We start from the raw sequence: 21,735 nt of genomic DNA on the forward strand, positions 1-21,735 counted from the left end.
GGCTTTGGTTTTCTCAGTTGAGTGAGGGTAATGTCAGCACATCGGATGGACTGGTAGGGACTGGGGAAGGTAGGAAGTTCTCCCCTACCTGTCAGGTTCTCACTGCTCACCAGAGGACACTGGTGTCTCTTGAACAAGACTGGATGTCTCCCCTCCCCAGCAGTGTAAGGGTAATTCCTTTATTTAACGTCTCAATCCATAGGACAAAACAGATCTCCCATTAACCTCTGCTCCTAGCCAAGCTAGGTCCTTTGCAAACCATAGCCCTGAAGCCCTGATGGAATATACTAGAATCCTAGGCAATACTCTACCTCCAAGGCAAACTCAGCATCCGCGGGAAAATCAGACTTATGCGCCGGTGGGGAGGGGGGGGGCACTATAGGGCGCTCCGGTCACATAGAGGCCACAAGACGCTGAAGGCTCCACTGGCCAAAGCAGCACCCTGAGGGTGGGACGCGCCAGTGCCTTCTTTCGCTGCTAGCGCCCCCAGCGGTACCCAGAGCTACCGCATCGGTCTCGTGATGGACCTGGTCACGCCCCGGCACGCCCCCGCCTGTGCCCATTGGCCAAGTCGGGCTCTGGAGGCGGGGCATTTACCCGGCCTCAGCCTGGCCGGGGAACCCCGGGAGGCTGAGGCGGCGGCGGCGGCGGCGAGTGCAGAGCTATGGTTGGTGACGCGCGGCCTTCAAGGGTTCGCGCTGGCGGCTGCCGGGGCGCGGTAGGATCCCGGACGAGCTCCCGCGCGCTGCGGCCACCGCTCCCGCCTCTCTCTTTCCTCTTTGTGTTGTTCCTAGCGGCGCCCTGCGCTTGGGCGGCGGGATACAAGGTGAGCGCGGCCCGCTAGCGGAAATGTACAAGAGCCGTAGTGAAGCCTCCAGTAGGGTCCGGAGGTGTGGGTGGGTCTGTTTTGTGGGTGCCCAGTGAATGGTTGCTAATATGACAGTGTGATCTGGTTCATGCTTTGAGTTACTGAGAAGACTGGCTGTGTTAGTCTGAGAATGGGGCTGTCTGTGTCTGTCTCTTGCTTCTGCCGGTTGGCTTACCTGGATTTTGCAAGCATTTACATGAGCAGGCTGTAAGTGTGGTGGGGACTGGTTGAGAGTTGGGAGTCAGCTGCCTGAAGTTCTAACCTGGCTTCTCCACTTGCTGGCAGTGTGACCTTGGCCAAGTCACTTCACCTCTCTGATCCTCGGTGTTCTCATCTGAAAACTGGAGATAATGTTGCCCTCAGGTCCCAGGGTGGCTGCTTGGTATTAGCAAACACTTAATAAACATTAGCTACTACTAGCATTTCCCCAGGGCATGAACGAGAGGTGCTCTGAGAAGTTCTATCAATTGGGAAGTACTTCTATGACACAACTATGTGTATCCTTCTTGGGGGAGCCCATCCCCACCTAAGTCACTTGCTTCTAGATCAAGACTTACCATATATCCTCCCAACCACCCACTGCAGCCTGCCTCTTCACCTTGGGGTTACTGACAGAGTGAGTGTGTGTTTGGGGTCCCTGTGCAGACATGCCCGAAGGTGAAGCCAGACATGCTGAATGTACACCTGGTGCCTCACACACATGATGATGTGGGCTGGCTCAAGACCGTGGACCAGTACTTCTATGGCAGTGAGTAGAGGAGGGTGGGGAGTGACCCCTGGGACTCCCGTGGTCCCTCAGAGCCCCTCAAGTTCCTTTTCAGGCCTGGACAGTCAGGGTGGGGGCAACACCCAGCTTGGGCCTCTGTGTCTAAGAATGTTTCCCTTGGCTTCCTGGTTCCTGATTGCCTGACCCCTGTGCCCACAGTCTACAATGACATCCAGCCGGCGGGCGTACAGTACATCCTGGACTCTGTCATCTCTTCCTTGCTGGCGGATCCTACCCGCCGCTTCATCTATGTGGAAATCGCCTTCTTCTCCCGTTGGTGGCACCAGCAGACAAATGAAACACAGAAAGTCGTGCGGGACCTGGTGCGCCAGGGTGAGCCTCCCCTCAGGAAGTGGAAAGAGGAAGCCCAGCCCAGCTTCTATCTCGAGCACCCTGGCTTCTGAGATTTTATCATGCCATGTGCAGCCTCTGTGTGGCTGCACCTGCCTGGAATTTCCCTTTTTTGGAGAATTCCTAAACATCCTGTAAGGCCTCACCTCCAGTGAATCCTCTAGAAAGCCTGCTGTGCAAAGGGGCCTTCTGTTCCATAGCTCTCTCACACTGGCCTGAGAGTGACCCCTGACCCCTCTTCCCCTCTCAGGCCCGGTCGTTTAGGCAGGTCTTCTCGTCCCTGGCATCAGCAACCCTGGCCCCACTCCTGGCCCTGACAACTGACTCGAACTTTGCCCCTCCCGGCACAGGACGCCTAGAGTTTGCCAACGGTGGCTGGGTGATGAACGATGAGGCGGCCACCCACTATGGAGCGATCATCGACCAGATGACACTTGGGCTGCGCTTCCTGGAGGAGACGTTCGGCAGCGACGGGCGCCCCCGTGTGGCCTGGCACATCGACCCATTCGGCCACTCTCGGGAGCAAGCCTCACTGTTCGCGCAGGTTTTCAGATCTCTTGGGCCCGCCCCTTCATTCTTTCTGACTCCTCCTCCGTCATCCAAGCCCCGCCCTTTTCTGCAAGTTCACCCGAGCCTGGCCCTACCCCTGGCCCTCTCGCCGCTTAAGACCCTGCCTCTTGGGTGGCCTGTGAATCCCATTCTTTTTTTGCTCTGGCCTTGGCTCTGCTCTGTCCTAGCCTAGGTTGACCCTCATCACCTACCCCCATACACCCCGGCCTCCCTTGTCCAGCTGATTCTTCCCGCTCCCCTGATTCCACCCAGTTTGCTCTGATCCTGGCTCTTGGCCAAGCTGGGTGGCTGGGAAGGGCCTGAGGTTTTTCAGCAGGCTTCATTACCTGTGCCATGACCATGCCCCTTCCCTTGCTAGTCTGCGGAAAGGGGAAGGCCTCCTAGAGCTGGGGAACGTGGAGGTGGGTTGTAGCGTTGGACTTGCTCCCTCCCGGCACTCCCGCGGGGCTTCTGACCTTCCCCAACCTTTGAAATGAACCGGAGGGCCTCCCTGGTCTTTGATTTGGTTTTTCTCCCTGTGCTTGAGAGGTTGGTGGTTGGTGATGAGAAGACTGGTCCCTTATTCATCCTGCCCTCTCTTGTTCTCCCATCCCGCTCTTCACCCCGCCCCATCTCCAGATGGGTTTTGACGGCTTCTTCTTTGGACGCCTGGATTATCAAGACAAGAGGGTGCGGAAAGAGGCACTGCAGATGGAGCAGGTGTGGCGGGCCAGCGCCAGCCTGAAGCCTCCCACCGCCGACCTCTTCACCAGTAAGGCGGCAGAGTAGAAAGAGGGCTGCCCCCGTGCTCAGAAGGGCCCAGGGCTTGGTTTATAGTCTGCTATCATTGTCTTGAAGTTCTTAGTAGTTTATGAACCTGGGCCCACCATTTGCAGTTTGCACTGGGCCCGGCAAGTTCTGAAATCCATCCCTGGTGAGGCCTGGCAGGTCTAGGGGCCATGACCACCCCCTGAGCCTCATGTGGTTCGCAGGTGTGCTTCCCAACATGTACAACCCGCCAGAAGGTCTGTGCTGGGACATGCTGTGTGCCGACAAGCCCTTTGTGGAGGACATGCGCAGCCCAGAGTACAACGCGAAGGAGCTGGTCGATTACTTTCTGAAGTTGGCCGCTGACCAGGTAACCGGGTGTCCAGAACCTATGCCTCTAATGCACACGCACCGGGCCCTTCTGTCAGCCCAGACAATCCCTCACCTTCGTTGGGGGAAGGTAGAATTCCATTCACCATCACCATACCCTGTCCCTGGATTTGTGTGCATTTCTGATTAGAAAGGTGGACCCCTTCACCAGAGCACATCCCCACCATGTTTGCTAGACAGCATGGCACAGAACCTCAGTACCCACGTCTGGGTGGTAGGCCTAAGAGAATTCCTCAACCGCTGTGGCTCTCTTTCTGTGTGTCCCTCTGCTCCCATGTAACAGACTTCCACCCCTACCCCCATGCCTCTGTGCACTCACATTCTTTTTCTTTTTTAAAAAATAATTTTATTCATTTATTTTTGGCTGTACTGGGTCTTCGTTGCTGTGTGGGCGTTTTTCTAGTTTCAGTAAGTGGGGGCTACTGTCTGTGATACTTGGGCTTCTCATTACGGTGGCTTCTCTTGTGGAGCATGGGCTCTAAGGCTCTTGGGCTTCAGTAGTTGCAGCTCCCAGGCTCTAGAGAACAGGCTTAATAGTTGCGGAGCATGGGCTTAGTTGCTCTGAGGCATGTGGGGTCTTCCCAGATCAGGGATCGAACCCATGTCTCCTGCATTGGCAGGCAGAGTCTTTACCACTGAGCCACCAGGGAAGCCCTGTGCACTCACATTCTTGACCACATATATACCAAGACGCAGCTGTCCACAGGGGTGGCCCAGGACACCCTGGCCTGAGGATACCCCCATCTTGCCTGCAGGGTAAGCTCTACCGCAGCAAACACACGGTGATGACCATGGGTTCAGACTTCCAGTATGAGAACGCCAACTCGTGGTTCAAAAATCTTGACAAGCTCATCCAGTTGGTCAATGCCCAGGTGAGTGTGCCTGCCCCGTGTATTTGTATCCCAGGGCCTTGGGTCACATACATTATCTATAGGTGCTATGTTAGTTTTCTATAATAAGCTACCACACACCTAGTGGCTTAAAACAACAGCAATCATATTACCTTACAATTCTGTAGGTCACACGTCTGACTTGGGTTTCACTGGGCTAAAATCAAGATGTCAGCAGAACTGTGTTCTTCTGGAAGCTCTAGGGGAAAGTGTCCTTGCCTCATCCAGCTTCTAGAGGCCATCCACATTCCTTGGTTCATGGCATCCTCCTCTGTCTTCAAAGCCAGCAACATAGCAGCTGTCTGACCCTGCCTCTGTTACCATTATCTCTTTTCTTCTCACTCTCACTTCTTTATCCTCCCTTTCCCACTTTAAGATAACTTTGTGATTACATTGGGCCCACTGGATAATTCAGGATAATGTTTTAAAGTCAGCTGATTAACAGCCTTAATTCTGCAGTTTTAATTCCCTTTTACCATGTAACCTAACAGTCACAGGTTCTGGGGAGCAAGACATGGACATCTTTGAGTGACCATTATTCTGCCTACCAAGGAGGTGTTGTCGTGGCCCCTGTAAATGGCCTGTGGCAGTGTGGGCAGGCAGTCCCTCTCCCATTAGCACAGAACCTCATCTCCCCTCTCCCATCACTTCCATCCCCAGTATTGTCTACTGGCACCATCTTTAATGTCCTCACTTTTCACCACCCGCTGCACTGCTGTTTCATCAAAACCAGTTCTCAGCTATGTCACCAAAGGCCTTCCAGATGACATTTCCCAGTCCTCCCCAAGCCCCTGGTCTCTGAGGAGCTTTCAACATCTTGACCACTTCCTCCTGCAAATACCTATGTTCCTGGGCTCCCAGGAGTTCATACTGTCATACTTGGTTTTTCTCCTGCTTACTCGCTCACACACTTCCTTTCACTGGAGATGAAGTTCCTTTGTTCAAAGCCTGGCTTTGCCACTTACTGACTCTGTGACCTTGAGGAATGTTTTTCAGCACTCAGTGCCTCAATTTTCTTATCTAGGAAATGGGCACAGTGGTGGGTCCCACCTGATAGGGCTATTTTCTTTTTTAAAATTTTTATTGGAGTAGAGTTGATTTACAGTGTTGTGTTAATTTCAGGTGTACAGCAAAGTTAATCAGTTTTACATATACATATATCCACATTTTAAAATTTTTTTGTTTTTGAGGCAAGGAATACAACTTTATTCAGAAAGCCGTCTGACTGAGAAGATGGCAGACTAATGTCTCAAAGCAACCTTCTTGTCGCAGTCTGGATGCCAGGTTCTTTTATAGAGTCAGAGAGAGAAGCAGTAAGGAACTAAAGTCAAAGGCAGAATAGAGAGGGAGTAGCAGTATATCTACTCTGTTTTAGATTCTTTTCCCATATGGGTCATTACAGAGTATTGAGTAGAGTTCCCTGTGCTATACAGTAGGTCCTTATTAGCTATCTATTTTACATATAGTAGTTATGATAAGGCTATTGATGAAAGTTTAATGAGCTTGCGTAGACCAGTAGAACAGTGCTAGGTAAATAATAAGTGTTAGGATTGTTTATTTTTATTACTTGGGGCCGAAAAACTTTTGTTTCTTCTTTAAGACACTAGTTGCAAAGTCTTTTTCTCCAGGAAGCCTTCACTAGGCCCTAGCTGGAGAGCTTGCTTTTTCCTCTGGGCTCACAGGAGTGCCCACAAATATCTGTGATGTTACATCTAGACTGAATGTAGTCAACTGACCAGTCTTTCTCCTCTGCACTTGGCTATGAATTCCATGAGAGCAGGGCTGGCCGCTGGTTATAGATTATGTCCACAGTCTTGAGCATATTAAGGAATTGTTTGTTGAGTGAACATTGTGTGTAAATGTGTACATGAGTGTTTGTTCAGTGATGTATTAATAGAAATGTATTTGCATATAAAGTCATGAAGTCCTATGCATTTCCGTCATTCACTCAAATGTTTATTTTTTAAGTTGAAGTATAGTTGATTTACAGGGCTTCCCAGGTGGCAGGCTAGTGGTAAAGAAGCCACCTGCCAATTCAGGAGATGTAAGAGACACGAGTTCTGTGCCTGGGTTGGGAAGATCCCTTAGAGGAGGGCATGGCAACCCACTCTAGTATTCTTGCTTGGAGAATCCCATGGACAGAGGAGCCTGGTGGGCCTACAGTCCATGGGATCAGAAAGAGCTGGACATGACTTAAGTGACTTAGCAAGCACATAGCTGATTTACAGTATTAATATTGTGTTAGCTTCAACTATACAGCAAAATGATTCAGTTATATCTATATGTTGTTTCAGATTATTTTCTATTATAGGTTATTCTAAGACACTAAATACAGTAAATCCTCGTTGCTATCTGTCGTATGTATAGTTTGTGTCTGTTAATCCCATACTCCTAATTTATCCCTTCCCCCCTTCGTTTCCTGTTAGGTAAACATAAATTTGTTTTCTATACCTGTGAGGCTGTTTTCTATTTAGATTCCCTTGTATTATTTTTTAGAGTCCACATATAAGTGATATCATATGGTATCTGTCTTTCTCTGACTTACCTCACTAAGTATAATGTTCTCTAGGTCATTCAAGTGTTTACTGAGCACCTACTGGGTACAAGGCACTGGGGACACAACTTGAGCAGAACAAACATCCTTTAACTCACGGAGGTCACCTTGTTCCTCTACCTCCCTCACTTGAAAGTGAGCCTTCATTCATTATAACAGTTGTGTCATTTGACAATAACCTTACAGTGCTGAGAAATTATTATTCCTGCCCTAGAATGTCATATTTCATTTCTCCCTGCAAGTTTTAAGTAATAAAATTGGAATTATTGAAAGTTTAGTAAAATCTCAGGTTTATTCTTGCATCCCTGAATTTCTCTCCAGGCCAGGCTGGTAATATTTAGCTTCGGCCAACCTTCATTTTCACTTAGCCGTTGGTTTGTACTCAAACTGTGTATTTAAAAAAAGAAACTTGGAACCAACCGGGTGCATGAATGTGTGTCTGTGTTTGTGTGCATGTGCACACCTGTGGGCCCGCCTGGGAAGGGCTCCCGAGGGTTCACACAGGCACACCTCCCCTCAGCAACAGGCCAACGGGAGCCGCGTCAATGTTCTCTACTCCACTCCGGCCTGTTACCTCTGGGAGCTGAACAAGGCCAACCTCAGCTGGTATTTGGGGGGACTGGGGAGCCTCGGGGGGTTGGCATGCCCTGTGGGTGGTGGCCCTGCCCTCAATGTCTCTGCCACTGCAGGTCAGTGAAAAAGGATGACTTCTTCCCCTACGCTGATGGCCCCCACATGTTCTGGACCGGTTACTTTTCCAGCCGGCCTGCCCTCAAACGCTACGAGCGCCTCAGCTACAATTTCCTGCAGGTAGGTGGACGCCAGGCTCCAGTGGCTGGCCCAGGGGTCCTGACAGGCCTGGTGCCCCAACATACCACCTGCTCCACAGGTGTGCAACCAGCTGGAGGCGCTGGCGGGTCCGGCAGCCAACGTGGGACCCTATGGCTCCGGGGACAGTGCACCCCTCAGTAGGTGTCCGGCGGGCGAGGAGACAGCGGGGTGGGACTGAAGCTGGACTCCAGACTTCTGCTGACCCTTACTTAAAGCCTTTAAGAACCCAGCCTGCCCGCGCAAGACTTTTCGCGTGTCCTTGGGGTCTGGGCCGAGAGTCCTGCGGAAACCTCACTCAGGCTCACCGTCTGCCTACAGATGAGGCGATGGCGGTGCTCCAGCACCACGATGCAGTCAGTGGTACCTCCCGGCAGCACGTGGCTGACGACTACGCCCGCCAGCTTTCGGAAGGCTGGAGGCCTTGCGAGGTACGGGGGTGGAGCCTGGGGAAGGCGGAGACAGGCAGGGACTGGGCCTGGAAACGGGGGCGGACCTAGGAAGGGGCGTGGTCGAAAAGCAACAGAGTGGCCGCCAGAACGGCTCGTGGGGCGGGGCTTGTGGAAGGAGGGAGGGAGAGAGGCAGGGGTGGGGCTGAGGGCGGGATCGCGAGGAGACAGGCAGGGGCGTACGGAGTGGACCTTTTGCTTTACGCGCCTCCCCAGATTCTCATGAGCAATGCGCTGGCGCATCTCAGCGGCTCCAAAGAGGACTTCGCCTTTTGTCGCAAGCTCAACATCAGCATTTGTCCGCTCACCCAGACAGCAGAGAGAGTGAGCCGCCCTGGAGCGGGAGAGGCGGGGCCGGGGGCAGGTCCCGTGGGTGGTGGGTGGAACGAGAACCGGAGAAACCTCTGGACCAGGTGAAAAGGAGGCGGGGCTGATGGGCTCAGCTGGTTACTGAACACTCTGGGGCAAGATATTTGAGGGCTCAGTGAAGCTGGGGCAGGACGGGGACCAATGCACCACGTGGAGGCTTGACTCACCCAGGGACCTTGCTGCAAACGTGGGTGGGGGTTTGCAGAAGGCCTGTTGTGACCGTATCTGCTCTGACCGTCCCACCCCAGTTCCAGGTGATCGTTTATAACCCCCTGGGGCGGAAAGTGGACAGGATGGTGCGGCTGCCTGTCAGCAAACACGTTTACCTCGTGAGGGACCCCGGTGGCAAAACTGTGCCCAGCGATGTGAGCTCATTTCCACAAATATTCCTCCCTGTATAGCACACTTGATGAATACCTACCCCCTTGGAAACCTCCCGCCATGGGCATTTCTCCTTTATCCCCATGGACATTTCCCTTAAGATTATCTCCCTCCACGGATGTCTTCTCCCATGGACCCCTCCCTTTCTTGGATATCTCCTCCTCCATGAATATCATCTGCCCATTACTGTCTCTTCCTCTAAATACTTTTCCCCTCTGCTCCTTTAAATCATACCCCCTTGGGAACATTCCCACCCCTCGCCTATGAATATCTCCCCCTTGTTGATATCTCCCTGTGAAAAAATTTCCTGTTTATGAATATTCTCCTCATCCTGAAGACCTCTTCCTCCTAAACCACTTCCTCCCCCCAGAATCTGTTTTTCTCTCCCTCCCCTGTCTCAAGAGTCTCTTCCCACACTTTCTCCCTCACTTCTCCCACCTCCTACAGTAGGTCCACCCTCCTAGTAGATTTCCCACCTTCTGAATCTTGGAATCTTTTTCTCCTTGTTTGGCCATGCAGCTGGCAAGATCTTAGTTCCCCCACCAGGGATCAAACTCGTGTCCCCTGCAGTGGATGTGTAGTCTAACCACTGGACTGCCAGGGAATTCCCTCTTTGCAGTCTTTAACTCAGCATTTCTGATACTCCCAGCCCCCTGCCCAACACCTAAATTTCCTTTCCTCATTTAGCAGGTGGCGACTCCTTGCCCTCCTCAAGTTTGACCCCTTTCTGTTTGTGTGGTGTGGCTTCGTGCATGTCCTCCCAGCTTCTTGACTTGGTTTCCTTCCTCCCTTACTTGAGGTGGTGACGATTCCCAGCTCAGACAGTCAGGAGCTGCTTTTCTCAGCCTTAGTGCCTGCCCTGGGCTTCAGCATCTACTCGGTATCCCAGATGCCTAACCAAAGCCCCCAGAAGTCCTGGTCCCGTGTCTTGGTCATCCAGAATGAGGTGAGACCCTATTCAGACCCCCTCATTTCTGGGTGACAGTTTTGAGATGTGGCAGTAAGCCACATGGACTGTGGGTCAGTGGGTCTGAGGTTTATGGTCTAGTGTCATCAGTCCTCCACTGTATGTTCTCAGTGTCCTCTCTTGGGGCTCTTATGAGGACCCTTGGGTGACACTTGATAGAAATGTCAGAGCTGATGGAGGTAGGGGTTTGCAAATTCAGTGAGGCATGTCAGAGATATGGAGGAGGTAGCCGTGTGGCCTTTTGGGGTAAGAGAGATCCAGGCAGGCAGGGAGCACCCTCACGTGGAAGGGTGTTGGGTGTTCAGAGAACACTCATTGTGACTGAAGCCAGGTGTTGGGGGTGGGGGGAGGTGACAAGTCAGATCGTGTGGGCCTTAAGGGCCAGCAGAGGGGAGGACTCTTTTACTGTGAAGGTATCACAGGAGAAACGGTTGCATTAAGGCTGTTGTGGGTCCTAGCATTAGCCTTTGTGGGTTCCTCCTTCCATAGAAAAATGCTAAAAACTATATTTCATGATAGTATGGATATTAATATGGATAGTAACCATGCAGACTTCGACCTGATGTATTCATTATTACTTCATTCAAGTTTTCTTCTGATCCTAAAAGAAATTGAGATTTATGCATTTCCATGGGCCCTAAAAATCTTGGGTCCTGGCCTTGTGGTTCCTCTTTCAGTTGTACAAGCAGCCTGGGTCCCAAGCAGTTGGGCTGTGATCTCACTTCTGCTCTTACAGGTGCCTTTTGGCAGCTGTGGGGGAAAAAGACTGGGGAATGAGCATGGAAGGCAGGAGATGGGGAAGGAAAGGCCATGGAGGTGGGGAGAAGTGGTCAGATTGAGGATAAGGTAGAAAATGGAGCTGTCAGAATTTGCTAAGAATGATGCAGAATAAGAGAGAGAGAGGAGGGAAGGGTGGGTGGATCTTATTTTCCCCACCAGGGATTGAACACTGTCCCTCTACCGTGCAAGCTGGGAGTCTAAATCACCCGTCTGCCAGGGAATTCCCACTTTGCAGTCTTTAATTCAGCATTTGAGACACTCAATCCTTCCTGCCCAACATCAGTGTTTGCTCCTGAGCCCTGGGAAGAGCCACTGGCTGAAGTGATGGTCATTTATGTCTGTCCACCCTTTTCTGCCCAGTACCTCCGGGCTAGGTTTGACCCTGACACAGGGCTCTTGATGGAGTTGGAGAACCTGGAGCAGAATCTCGTGCTGCCTGTTCGCCAAGCCTTCTACTGGTGAGGGAGGACCACCCGGTCAGGGAGGGGGTGTGAGCAGAGCTGAGGTCCCTTCTCTGACTCTCGCCTGCCCTGGCCCCAGGTACAATGCCAGTACAGGTAACAACCTAAGCTCCCAGGCCTCCGGTGCCTACATCTTCAGACCCAACCAGAAGAACCCACTGTTTGTGAGCCACTGGGCTAAGACCCATGTTGTGAAGGTCAGGGGGTCAAGAGTGGGTACTTGGGGACAGGGTGTGTGGGGTGGGGTGCATGTGGGGACTGATGTGCCTTGTGAGGAGTGGTGGGGAGGATTTACATCTGCAGTAGATAAGAAGGCTAAGACCAGAGGGGAATACTTGAGGATTTTCACACAGGGTTGATAGTCATGGCTGGTTGTATGACAGTTACGCCATGGAGGCCCATAGAAAAGGCATTTCACATCTGTCATGGGGATCAAGATTGTATTTAGCTTTTGAAATTGGTGGTAGGCTGTTCCCATTTGGCCCATGAATGCGGAGAGTCAGGTGTAACTGCCTGAAAATTTCATCAGGGATCTGTGATAGGAAGGGCTTTTATCTAGGGTGATTTGAGGGTTCACACTTGGATAGGGTTTGGGTGATTCTCACTTAGAATGGGTATCTGAGGGTGCATCTAGTTGGAATCAGGGGCTCATGCTTGCAGGTTTCCTGAGGCCTCTCACTGATGTTTCCTCTTAGGGAGGGAGCGGGGCAGGTATTGGCAAGTCTCACATGAGTGAATACCTGCATACCTGGGTCACTGTGTTAGGATACAGTTTTGCCTGTTGTAACAGAGTTACTCAAATAACCATGCCTAAAACAAGATGGAAGTTTCTTTTCATCTATTAGAAAGTCTAGGCAGGTGGGATGATCCAATAGTCATCTAGGTCCCTTCTGTCTTTTTTTTTTTTTTTTTTCTGTCTTATTTTTTATTATTTTGGCTGAGCTGTACATGGCATGTGGGATATTATTGGGATATTAGTTCCCCAACCAGAGGTTGAAGCTGTGCTGCCCCCTGCAGTAGACGTGCAGAGTCTTAACCTCTGAACTGCCAGCAAAGTCCTCCTTTCTAACTTATTGCTCTGCCTTCTGTACATTCACCTTCCACTTCATGGCCCAAGATGGCTGCTCAAGCTCCAGCCATCACATTTACATTTGAGCCAGTGGAAGAGAGGAAGGGGCAAGGAACTTTGTTCATAACACTTTGATCACTTTCCAGTAGGCAAACATGGTCACACAGCTACAGCAAGCCTCAGGGAAGACTGAAAAATACAGTCTATTCCAGGAAGCCATGTGCAAAGCTAGAATCCTATTCTAAGGAGGGGAGATAGGGTAATGGTGGGGCTTCCCAGGTGGCACTAGTGGTAAAGAACCCGCCTGCCAATGCAGGAAATATAAGACATGTGGGTTCAATCCCTGGGTTGGGAAGATCTCCTGGAGGAGGGCATGGCTACCCACTCCAGTATTCTTGCCTAGAGAATCCCATGGACAGAGGCGCCTAGTGGGCTATAGTCCAAAGGGTTGCAAAGAGTTTATACACAACTGAAACGACTTAGCACACGTGCATGGGCAGCAAGAATGTATGCCAAACTCAAAAAAACTGACATGGCAATGACTGAGGTGTAAAGTGTGGGCATCATACCTAGGCAGGTAAGGAAGGTGGGTTGGGCTCCAAAGCTATTAGTGGGGTTGACCCTGACGTAGGCCTTTGTGATTTTCACAGCTGGGGTGGGCATTTGCAGGGCTCGCCTCTGCTCAGGTGCACGCTTACACCTGCCCCTACTCCCATGTGCCCACAGGCATCCTTGGTGCAGGAAGTACACCAGAACTTCTCAGCCTGGTGTTCCCAGGTGGTTCGCCTGTATCCCAGACAGCGGCACCTGGAGCTGGAGTGGACAGTGGGGCCAATACCTGTTGGGTGAGCAGGGCTGGGGGCTGGGGAAAGGGCAAAGTGAGGTTAAAGTGAAGCTCACCACCTTGCCATCTCATCGGGTATAGAGACGGCTGGGGGAAGGAGGTCATCAGTCGCTTTGACACTCCACTGGCGACAGGCGGACTCTTCTACACTGACAGCAATGGCCGGGAGATCCTGGAGAGGAGGTGGAGAGACTGGGGCACTGAGGGGTGGTCTGTGGTGTGCTGGGGTGCAGGGCAGTGAGGGGGCATCTGCTGATCCTAATGACTGTGGGAGGGAGAGGATGGAGGAGGAGTAGGTGAGTGGGGGGAGGGGAGCCAGACTCCAGGCCTGATCAAATCCCACCCCACCCCAGGCGGGATTATAGACCTACCTGGAAGCTGAACCAGACGGAACCCGTGGCTGGAAATTACTATCCAGTCAACAGCCGCATTTACATCACGGTACCCATCCCCCATCCTGCTCCCCACCTCTTCCTGACACCCCTTTACAGAGTGGAGTTCACCTGTTCTTGACATCTCCCAACTGTCCTCAGCAGTCTCCACTGTCCCTGTGGGGCCTGCCTGGGAGCTGGGGCTGGCCAGCAGTGCAGCCCCTCACTCCCCCTTTACCCCCCAGGATGGGAACATGCAGCTGACTGTGCTGACTGACCGATCCCAGGGGGGCAGTAGCCTGAGAGATGGTTCCTTGGAACTCATGGTTAGTGGCCTGAGCCCCCATCTAAGTCAGGGTCCTTCCACCAGTTCCCTTCCTGCCCTCTACAGGACCTCGAAGCCAGTTTCTTTTGCTAGGTGCACCCCTCTGTTTATGGTCCCCGCTAAGCTGAGCCCTCCATTCCTCTGTGAGACATTCACTCCGCGCTTTTATCCAATCCCTACCCAAGCCTCCCCTCCAGGCCCTGATTTACCCTATGCACGCCCCCATTAGGTCCTTACCACCCTCTGCCCTAGCCCGTTGTTAGGTCGGATCCCCACGTTTACTGGGGATCTCCTACGTCCCCTTCGTCCTCATCCGTTCCCCCAATATTCTTTTTTTTTTCCCCTTGAAATCCCCACATACTTTCACCCAACTTCCGGCCCCGAAATTGGCTAGAGGAACTCTCACTTTCTCCTGGCCGCTCTCCCCGCAGGTGCACCGAAGGCTGCTGAGAGACGATGCCCGCGGAGTTGGGGAGCCGCTGACCAAGGAGGGGTCGGGGCTCTGGGTGCGAGGACGTCACCTCGTGCTGTTGGACAAGACGGGGATTGCGGCCGCCAGGCACCGGTTACAGGCGGAGATGGAGGTCCTGGCCCCGCAGGTGGTGCTGGCGCGAGGTAGCGGCGCGCGGTATCGCCTCGAGGTAGCCCCACGCACGCAGGTGAGGAGCCGCGGGGCGGGCAGAAAGTGGACCCTAAGGAAGCCTGCGGAGGGAGGGGCGGGGTTGAGGGCGGGTTCTCCTAGGTTTAACTGAGACCCACCTCGCCTGTTCCTACGCATCCTGGGGAGGACGTAAGAGAACGTTCGCTTAGCTGAGCGCGGTCACCCCAGCAGTCTCGGCCCAACCCTCTCGCCCACTCACCTTCTCCACAACGTCTCTCTCCCGGCTTCATCCCAGTCCTAACTCTTGTTTGTCTGGGAAGGGAACTGTTCCGCTGCTAACCTGGCCCCGTCCGGTCCCCTCCTCGGCTCAGTCTTCCCTGGCTGAGCCCCGCCTCCTGAGCGCGGCCAAGGCCCGCCCCTCCGCGCTGAGTCTCCGCCTTCTGAAGCCTCTCAGCCCCGCCCCTCCCGGCTCAGCCCCGCCCCGCGCTTTCCCTCAGTTCTCAGGGCTCCGCCGCGAGCTGCCACCCTCCGTACATCTGCTCACATTGGCCCGCTGGGGCCCGGAGACGCTGCTGCTGCGCTTGGAGCACCAGTTCGCAGTAGGGGAGGACTCGGGCCGCAACATGAGCTCCCCGGTGACCCTGGACTTGACGGTGAGGACAGAGGTGGAAGGAGACTGGGGAGAGGAGGGAGGGGAAACCCCGCTTTGTCCCAACTCATCCGGGCCCCTTCACTGCCCGCAGAACTTGTTCTCCGCCTTCACCATCACCCACCTGCGGGAGACCACGCTGGCGGCCAACCAGCTCCTGGCCTACGCCTCCAGGCTCCAGTGGACAACGGACACGGGTAGGAGCCTGCCCGGAGCGGGGGGGCAGTGTGGGAGGTGCGGGAATGTTGACCAGGTCCAGGTATAGGGCTTGGAGGGTCTGAGTCTGTCGGTGTTCAGATTTAGGTTAGGGGTTTAAGGGAGTGATGTGGCTTGACGGTCCTTGGGAGTGGGACTTGTGAGTGTGAGGACAATGGCCAGACCCTGGGGAGAGATTTGAACATCTGGGGGTGGTATCTAGGCTCTGGGAAACAGTTGAAGGGTCTGGGAGTGAGGGCCTGGGGAAAGATTTACGGCGGTATGTCTGTGTTCAGGGGAGGGCGCACAGAGGATGTTCAGGTGGAGGAAGTCTGCATTCCTCACTTCTCCCCTCCACCTCCCCAGGCCCCACACCCCATCCTTCTCCTTCCCGTCTGGTCTCCGCCACCATCACGCTGCATCCCATGGAAATTCGTACCTTCTTGGCTTCGGTCCGATGGGAGGAGGACGGCTAGACCCACTGGATACAAGATTCCCCGCTCCGAGCCCGAGTTCTCTCTCCTCCGGGGGCGGGGCCCACTCTCCCCCTCCTCTTGTTGCTGTTGCTACCACCAATGAAAGCCTTTAAAATGTCACTGCCAAGACTCAAGCCAAGGTGTGACTGAGTGTGGGTTTCCTTTTTTTTTTTTTTTTAGGGAAATGGAAGTTATGACCCAGAAAGGTCAACAAGGGCTTCCCAGGTGGCACCGTGGTAGGAATCCGTCTGCCAATGCAGGAGACATGGATTCGATCCTGGGTGGGGAAGATCCCTGGAGTAGGAAATGGCAACCTGCTCTAGTAGTCTTGTCTGGAAAATTCCATGGACAGAGGATCCCGGCTGGGTACAGTCCATGGGGTCGCAAAGAGTTGGACATGACCAAGTGACTGAACACAAAAACACAAGGTCAGCAAATCCCAGATGACCCTTGACCCAAGTCCTTTCAGGGAGGCCACTTGCTGGCCTGAGTCCTCAGACCACAGTCTACACAGTTCACACCCCACCCCACCCACCGCTGCATCCTCCACTCCTGCTTCACTCTTCCGTCCCTAGGGCTGTGACACAGCTGTGTTTCTGTTTTTATTTTTTATTTTTGCTGCCCCCTGTGCCTTGTGGGATCTTAGTTCCCAGATCAGGGATTGAACCCCAGGGCCATGGCAGTGAAAGTGCCGAGTCCTAACCACTGGACTGCCAAGGAAATCCCTGGCACAGCTGTTTCGAGAGGCCCCTGAGGACAGGCTTGTACTGGCTTGTCCTGGGCTCAGAAAGCCAGACATACCCTGCAGGCCTCCCAGATTCTACCTTGGGGCCCTGAAGGTGGGTGATCTCGGAGGTCCTAGGGGAGGGTGTGTGAAGGAAGAATCAGAGGCGGGTTCCAAAGCTAGGCCTTGGACAGGTGGGCTGGAGACGTGGGCCTCCCAGGAGACAGGCAGAGAGCCTGGCATGCCCTGGTTCTGGTGTTCTGGAATATTCTGGAGTCTGTTTCAGAGATAGGAGACCTGAGGCTTAGAATTGAAAGGGTGTCAGTACAGTTTTGTGTGGGTCCCTGAAGGCCTCTGGAGGCCGAGAGGGCATTGCCACGCCCACCTGCAGCCCACATAGAGACCAGTATTTGGATGCTTAGGCCCCTGATTTTCAGATGTGCCTCCAGAAGGTATGTCTACAACCTCCTTGGGCAGGTAACAGGCATGGACCTGGGCCAGCTTGGAGCCCCTGGGCAGATTACAGATGGGATCTGGGTGCCAGATGCACCTCTTAAAAAGTTTTCTAAGTTTCCCTGTAGAGAGAGAAACCAGAGAGGCCCCAGGAGGGCATCCAAGTCTAATTGCCATCCTGCATGTGGTCCAATCACTGGATGTACCTTCTCCAGACTTCTTTTTTTTTCTTTTTTTAAATTTGGCTGCGCTAGGTCTTAGTCACAACTGGCAGGATCTTTTTTATTAAGTATTTTAAAAGTTATTTGTTTTTAGCTCTGCTAGGTCTTCATTGCTTCATGTGGGCTTTCTCTAGTTGAGGCAAGTCAGGACTACTCTTGGTTTCAGTGCAGGGGCTGCTTTCTCTGGTGGCCTCTCAGGTTGTGGAGCATGGGCTCTAGGACGCGTGGGCTTCAGTAGTTGCAGCACATGGGCTCAGTAGTTGTAGCACACGTGTTTAGTGGCATGTGGCATGTGATATCTTCCTGAACTAGAGATCAAACCCGTGTTCTCTGTACTGGCAGGTGGATTCTTATCCACTGTGCCACCAGGGATAAGATCCTGGTATGTGGGATCCAGTTCCCTGACCAAGGATCCAAACTGGGCCCCCTGTGTTGGGAGCACGGAGTCCTAGGCCATTGGATCACCGGGGAAGTTCATGTTTCCCGGACTTTTGAATTCCCCTGGATTGAATCCAGAGCCATGGCAGTGAAAGCGCCAAGTCCTAATCACTGGACCACCAGAGAATAGCATCCCTAGAATTTTTAAAGTTTCCTTCCAGGAGGGGAAGAGCTGGCCAGCATAGTCTGGGGCCTGTCTGCTGCCCTGTATCTGGCCCTATCATAAGAAGTGCCCACCAAAACTGCTGGTAAGTATTCCTCTGGAGGCAGGGATCCATCTGGGCCAGGCTGTTTGCCCCAGGGATAGCATTTCGTGTCTGGTTATCCATATGCCTTCTAAAAATGTATCCAAATCCAGGGTGACCTGGATCCAGGGAGACCCATGGAGGTCGCCCTGGGTCTTTCCTCAGTCCTGCCTGGAGCCCAATTACTGATGCATTCGTGTAAACCTCTCCAAGGTGTCCGTGGTGGTGGGGACAGGCACAGGCTAGCCAGAGAGGCTCAGGATGGGCGTCTGGGCCAGCCTGTGGTTCTGCATGGGTCCTGGTATTGGACCCATGGCACCTAGTGGTGCCTGAAAACATACCCATGTCCCCATTCAAAGAGGCAATAACCTGGGCTTCCTTGGTGGGTCAGTGATAAAGAATCTGGCTGCCAATGCAGGAGACATGATCCCTGGTTTAGGAAGATCCCACATGCCGAGGGGCAGCCACAACTACTGAGCCCGTGTGCTGCAACTCCTGAAGCCTGAGTGCCTCTGCTCCACAGCAAGAGAAGCCACTGCAGTGAGAAGCCTGTGCACCACAACTAGAGAGTAGCCCCCGCCTGCCACAACTAGAGAAAAGCCTGCAAGGCAATGAAGACCCAGCATAGCCAAAGAAAAGAATAAAAAAAAAAAAAAAATAAGTAGAGGCAATGGGCAGGGCTGAACATTCCAGACCATAGTCATGGGCTCAGATGCCATCACTCTGTCATTGAGACCACTTCCTGAAAAGTTTATGTGACCTTTCATGGGGTGAGGTCTGGCCTGGGCCAGACAGGGAGGCCCAAGGGCACAGCAACCCAGTTGCAGTCCAGTGTGGGTCCCTGTGGGCAGAAACCCATGCCTGCAACATTTCTAAGTCCTGATCTAGTGTGAACAGGCTCCAGGCTAGTCAGAGAGCTCTGGGTGGCATGCCAGTGGTTGTGTGTGGGACCCGATCTTAAGAGGTGCCCAGCCAAAACGTGTCTCGTCCTCTCTGGTGGTGTAGAGCGGACTGGATGACCACTGTGTTCTGTGGAGTGGGACCATTGTGCCCTGGTCACTGCATCCTTCCATCCTGAGCAAGGGCACAGGCCCCGAGAGGCTGGGTGAGGGCACACCGGCCCGTGGAGGTTCTTTGTGGGTGCCAACCTTCAAGATTCCCTTTTGAAAAGATCTCTAAGTCTTCCTCACTAGACTGGGGCCAGCCCAGGCTGTTTAGGAATGCCCATGGCCTGTCTGGGGCCTGGACCACCAGGGAGGGTGCCCAGGCCCACCTAAGGACCCACTTAAGGCCTGGTCACTGGAGTGTGTGCATGCTCGGTCATGTCTGACTCTGGTGACCCCATGGACTGTAGCCCACGAGGCTCCTCTGTCTATGGGACTTGCCAGGCAAGATTACTGGAGTGGGTTGCCATTTCCTTCTCCAGGAGATCTTCCCGACCCAGGGATTGGACCGGGCTCCCACATGGTAGGCAGACGCTTTACTGTCTGAGCCCCCAGGGGAGTCCTGAATGAGGGCCATCGGCTTTGGCTTCGAGGGCTCCCACTTCACTTGCAGATATCTGTGTGGCCCAGTTGCTGGAGGCACTCTCCACAGCCCCCCTCCATTTTCCTAAATCTCCCTCTGGAGGAGACAGCTGATACTAGCCATCCAGGGAGGCCCCAGGAGACATGTTCATCACATGTTTCCAGAAAGTGTTTCCCACTCCTCTGGAGAGAGGCAGGGACCAGGAGGGCTAGGGACCACCTTGGTAGGTGTCCAGGGTTTGGGGGAAGTCCTGTGTGGGGTTGGGTCACCAGGGATGCCCCCTAAATATTTTTAAGCCCTCTTAAGGGGGGGAGACAGAACTGAGGTGGTCTGGGAGACCCTGGAGAAAGCTGAGTCACAGCCCTATGTGGGCCCGGGTCGTTGGTTGTTATTTAGTTGCTAAGTCATGTCTGACTCTTTGTGACGCCATGGACTGCAGCACGCCAGGCTCCCCTGTCCTTCACTATCTCCCCAATAGTTTGCTCAGATTCATGTCCATTGAGTCAGTGATGCTATCTACCATTTCATCCTCTGCTGCCTCCTTCTCTGTTTGCCTTCAGTCTTTCCCAGCATCAGGGTCTTTTCCAGTGAATTGGTTCTTTGCGTCAGGTGGCCAAAGTACTGGAGCTTTGGCGTTCAGATTTTTCACATCCGTATATGACTACTGGAAAAATCATAGCTTTGACTATATGCACCTTTCTTGGCAAAGTGATGTCTCTGCTTTCTAACACGCTGTCTTGGTTTGTCATTGCTTTCCTTCCAAGGGGCAAGCGTCTTTGAATTTCATGGCTGCAGTCACCGTCCGCAGTGGTTTTGGAGCCAAGGGAAATAAAATCTGTCACTGCTTTCACTTTTTTCCTTTCTATTTGCCCGTGAAGCGACAGACCACATGCCATGATCTTAGTTTTTCTAATATGGGAATGCCTCCTCAAAAATGACTAAATCCCCCTTTGGTGGCGGAGATCAGTCTCGGCCGTCCAGGGAGTTCCATGAATGGTGTCCCAGTCCCACCAGGTCACCCTTGAGCTGCTGAGCTGAGGTCACAGGTTCCAGTGAGACCCAGCAGAGTGGTATTTGAGGGTGCAGGTCTGTCCGGGTTGCGCTGGTTGTCGGGCGCCGCCTGGTGGCCACTTTTATATCGTCCCGGGAGCTTGGCTACAGCTTAGCCCGAAGGGCGAGCGAGTTCCAAGGCCGCCCGCGCAGTTTTACGAACCCTCTCTGCCTCCGAACAAGGGCTCCTCTGAATCTGTCACTGCGGCATAAAGGAGAGGGGCACCTGGGAACTGCATGGGCAGGGTGACTAGCGCACGGTTGTCCCCATCACCAGCGAGGACCGACTTGAAGCCTTTCAGGTGACCAGGATTTGGGCGCCCTGGGCTTGGCCGCATTCCCACCTGGTGCTGGATTTGGGAGCGCCTGCTAAGAATTTTCTAGGTCCTCCTCTTGGTGCCAGGATTGTGCAGAGCACTGTTGCTGGATGTGCGTCCAGAAAATTTTCCCTCTTGAAGAGGGGACTGGGAGGCGGAGATAGGGCACCCAGTGTCCAACTGGAGTCGACCTCATGGACTGCAGCTGGCCAGGGTCCTTTGTCCCTGGAATTTTCCAGGCAAGAATACTGGAGTGCGTTGCCTATTCTTGGACACTCTCCCCCAAACCTTTGCAAGCCTCCTTCCGGTGGCAGAAACCCTTCCAGATCAACCAGTACGGTGCAGGGGTGGGTATCATGGACAGGGTCCCCAGGAGATGCTTGATCATCTGAAGTAGCAGGTGAAATCATTTCCAATTCGGCCTGGGGTGAGGATGTAGCCCTGGCCCCCAGCAGGTCAAGGAGGTTCCTATAAGATGCCCTGAGGACTTCATTTCCATGTAGGATTTCCAAAAAATTAAAAAAAAAAAAAAAATTTATTTGGCTACACCAGGGTCTTAGTTGTGGGAGGCAGATTTTTTTTTTTAGCTGTGGCATGCAAAATGTTTTTAAAATTAATTTTTATTGCAGTAGCATGCAGAATGTTCCATTGAGCCGTGTAAACCCTTAGTTGTGGTATATGGGATCTAGTTCTCTGATCAGGGATTAAACCCAGCCTCCAGCATTGGGAGTGTGGAGTCTTAGCCACTGAACCACCAGGGAAGTGATAGCTATGGTGAACAATGTCAGATTCGTGATCTCCAAAGAAGAAGATTTAGCTTTGGGATCAGGGACCAGGCATGATCAGTCAAGAGCTTTTG

The 21,735-nt window shown here is 53.0% G+C and overlaps 1 protein-coding gene across 1 annotated transcript; it reads left to right on the forward strand.

Annotated features, from left to right (window-relative positions):
* Positions 1–612: 612 nt before the first annotated feature.
* Positions 613–16,035, forward strand: MAN2B1 (mannosidase alpha class 2B member 1). The gene is made up of 24 exons (XM_061150210.1): positions 613–826; positions 1,514–1,616; positions 1,794–1,967; positions 2,336–2,529; positions 3,174–3,306; positions 3,527–3,672; positions 4,448–4,564; positions 7,657–7,742; positions 7,826–7,946; positions 8,026–8,104; positions 8,286–8,395; positions 8,630–8,737; positions 9,031–9,147; positions 9,963–10,109; positions 11,271–11,368; positions 11,451–11,568; positions 13,167–13,285; positions 13,366–13,467; positions 13,638–13,725; positions 13,901–13,981; positions 14,412–14,639; positions 15,079–15,234; positions 15,325–15,427; positions 15,792–16,035. Exons 1-24 carry the CDS (start codon positions 665–667, stop codon positions 15,899–15,901), a joined length of 3,000 nt encoding a protein of 999 aa, XP_061006193.1. The 5' UTR covers positions 613–664; the 3' UTR covers positions 15,902–16,035.
* The last annotated feature ends 5,700 nt before the right edge of the window (positions 16,036–21,735 follow it).

This window comes from Dama dama, chromosome 9, assembly GCF_033118175.1.
Source record: "Dama dama isolate Ldn47 chromosome 9, ASM3311817v1, whole genome shotgun sequence".
Taxonomy (NCBI): domain Eukaryota; kingdom Metazoa; phylum Chordata; class Mammalia; order Artiodactyla; family Cervidae; genus Dama; species Dama dama.